Below are 3,390 nucleotides of genomic sequence, written 5' to 3' on the forward strand. Positions count from 1 at the left end.
TGTGCTGAGAGAGAAGAGAGTTAAAGGCTGCAAAGGTGGTGATTGTGGACCAGGAGATGTGTATCTCGTTGGGACAGGACCAGGAGATCCTGAGCTTCTGACTCTTAAAGCTGTCAGAGTTATTCAAAGTGCCGATCTTTTGCTTTACGACAGGCTTGTCTCCAATGATGTCTTGGAGTTGGTTGCTCCTGATGCTAGGCTTCTTTATGTCGGCAAAACCGCTGGTTATCATAGCAGAACTCAGGTAATGCCCTAAGTCCTTGTCTTATGGATTGGTTAGCTGGATCATATTGTCACAGATAAGATCATTAAGCCTTATTGGTGTTGTTGCAGGAGGAGATTCATGAACTACTCCTAAGTTTTGCTGAAGCTGGTGCCACTGTTGTCAGGCTTAAAGGTGGAGATCCTCTGGTAAGCTTATATATCTGCTTCTCATACTCTCCCTTAATGTATTACATGGCCCCTTTCTAACTTCTATTTGGATAATTTCAGGTCTTTGGACGGGGCGGGGAAGAAATGGACTTTTTACAACAGCAAGGGATTCGAGTTCAAGTTATCCCAGGTAATGTTCTTATTCTTGTCACTCTGTTCCAAGCTTTTGATTGTCTGATTAATGTGGATGTTGCATTCTTTGGGAACTCAATATGATTGTGGTGACTGAAGTGGTTAATCTTACCGGAAGTTTGCAATTATATATGGTTACAGGGATTACTGCAGCATCAGGGATAGCAGCAGAGTTGGGGATTCCACTAACACATCGCGGTGTTGCAACTAGTGTGAGGTTCCTCACGGGACATTCTAGGAAAGGAGGGACCGACCCTTTGTTTGTTGCAGAGAATGCAGCTGACCCGGATACAACACTTGTCGTTTATGTGGGTTTGGGAACGTTACCTTCTCTAGCGCAAAAACTGATGGACCATGGTCTCCCTTGTGATACACCAGCTGTTGCGGTTGAACGTGGAACCACTCCTCTACAGCGTACGGTAAGCAACCAAACCATACTCTCTTCTCTGTGATTTCCACCGCGTCTGTTTGTTAGTCTTGAGAGTGAGTTTTCAAGGCTTTGGGGTGTTGTGCAGGTTTTTGCTGAGCTTAAAGATTTTGCAACTGAGATTCAGTCAGCTGGATTGGTGTCACCAACGCTCATCATCATAGGGAAAGTCGTCGAGCTCTCGCCTTTATGGCCACATTGCACGAAAGAATCATCCTGCCTTGTAGAGACCCGTTAGATGCTTTCATCGATATTACTGTGAAATTTTAGGAGCTATGAAGATTCAGAGATGTAATAAACAAAAGGAAGGCTGATATTTTCTTGTGTCCGTGTCCTTCTATTAATTTGGGCAATACCAATGTAATAAACAAAGGCTTCAAACAGAGCCAATATAAATGTTGGGGTAAATTTTAGGAAAAGCCAAGGTGCGCCTAAATTTTTCACTAGTTCATTTATTAATGATTAATTTTGTGTTGGGAAGAAAAAGATTAGAGAATCGATCAACAACAAGATCACAATTCATAACCAAATTTTACACATTCTATACTTGATTAAAAAAAGGTTAACATAGTTCTCTAAGAATATCTAAAAACTAGAATTAAAGGAAATAAGCACGAAGTTATCAAAGTTCGAAAGAGCAGAAGATGCAGTCGTTTCAGGCCTCAGATCGTTGTCAAAGGACATTAGATTGATATTCCAGATATTGTACGGTTAGGAGGGTGAATCATATTACGAGACTAAAAAAAATTGTTTTACACCAATTAAATAGCATCAAAAATATATATGATTCTAGTTTAAATTACTTATTAGCAAATGATACAAAATGAATAATTTTTCAATCAAATTGACACAAATTTGTATTAGTTTGCATCAGAAGAGCTGATATAAAATTTGCATTTACATCAATTAAAATAACCGATGTATTCATTTAATTTTATTGACATCACTTTTAAAAATGATACAAAATTTACATCAATTAAATGTGGTGTTAATTTTAAGTATTTTAATTATTAAAAAAACTAATTGAGATTTTTTTATTATAGTTGACGCTAAATTGTTATTGTTACAATATATAAATAATCATTTATTATTAATTCCGATTTTTCCTCAAAATTAATCAATAAATTTTTCTTTTCCTTACCCACAATCCTTCTTCGACGCCCACTATTTTTTTTTTCCTATGTTATCTCCAAAAATCCTTTTTAGAATATCTTCAAATTCGTTTTCCAAATCTCATTCAGTTTTTAACCTTTTAAAAGAGGCATTTTCTTACTTCTACATCATTCTATAATTTTAATCTTTCTGGTTTTGTTAACCATCATCGCTTAGTTTTTTGTCTTTCTTCTATTCTCATAATTTCATAAATATGCCACGAGAACTACAAGATCAGTATAGAAATGCATATAATTGATCATTTGGAACTTCGTGCTTTCCTAATATAGTTTGGAGAAACATAAAATAAAGGTACTTACAAATGGTTATTCTGATTCTGATCAAAACATTCTATTGAGATTTTCAAACAATTAATCTCTTTTTTATTTTAAATCAAAATTTTGTAGAGCAAAACTTCAAGTGTGATGATGATTCAACGGATCTCAAGTCATAATCAATGTACTCAGAGAGACATAGGAAAAGAATTGAAGTTTTCAAGAAGTACAAAAAAATAAATGGAAGCAAGAAGCATGAAACATAAGGAAGGTGTGTTTAACCATGAAGAATCTAAAGTCAGTTGTGATATTTTTTTTCTTCTTGTAGACGAATATTTATTGTTCATGTGATGTATTTTATAAAATCTTATCAAGTTTTAGTAGATATTGCAACAAGTGATTTATGGGAGAATATTTTCTCTATATTAAAAATAGTAACAAATGAATAATTTGAATATATTTAAAAAAATTATCATTCATGAATCTAAAAATTATTACTATTTTATAATTAATTATTTCAATTGTAAAATCAGATATTTATAAGTGATATAAAAATAAGTGACATCAATTATTATAACTGACACAAATAGTAACATCACTCTTACAAATTGATATAAAACATAGTATCATCCCTTTTTTTTTTTTTTGTCAATTACTTTTTCATTAAATAACGTTTGGTACATCAACGGTTGAGATAATTAAAGCCGATTTAGCTACCTCATCCACCTTTTTGTTCATCTCTCTGTTAACAAATCTAAACTCACAAACATTGAAATTGAGTGATAAAACTAGGATATCATGGAGAATCCCGTGGAGTTCCTTGGAGTAGGGCTCCGAATTGAGTGCTTTGATTAGCTGCTGCGAATCTGAAACAAAAGAAAGGTTTTGGTATCCCAGATCGATGGCGTGTTTAACGGCCTGGAAGAGGGCGAGGGCCTCTGCGAGTAACGGTGAGTGGACGTTGTAAGCCAC

General features: G+C 34.6%; 1 protein-coding gene across 1 annotated transcript in view; it reads left to right on the forward strand.

Annotated features, from left to right (window-relative positions):
• The window catches only part of LOC104719753 (uroporphyrinogen-III C-methyltransferase), a 3,145-nt gene extending 1,692 nt beyond the window's left edge, over positions 1-1,453 (forward strand). Inside the window, exons 3-7 of the mRNA XM_010437724.2 lie at positions 39-244; positions 334-411; positions 493-562; positions 706-983; positions 1,080-1,453. Of these exons, the coding sequence (XP_010436026.1) occupies positions 39-244; positions 334-411; positions 493-562; positions 706-983; positions 1,080-1,229 (782 nt within the window). The 3' untranslated portion in view covers positions 1,230-1,453. The remainder of the gene's footprint in view (positions 1-38; positions 245-333; positions 412-492; positions 563-705; positions 984-1,079) is intronic.

Source organism: Camelina sativa, chromosome 10, assembly GCF_000633955.1.
Source record: "Camelina sativa cultivar DH55 chromosome 10, Cs, whole genome shotgun sequence".
Lineage (NCBI taxonomy): Eukaryota > Viridiplantae > Streptophyta > Magnoliopsida > Brassicales > Brassicaceae > Camelina > Camelina sativa.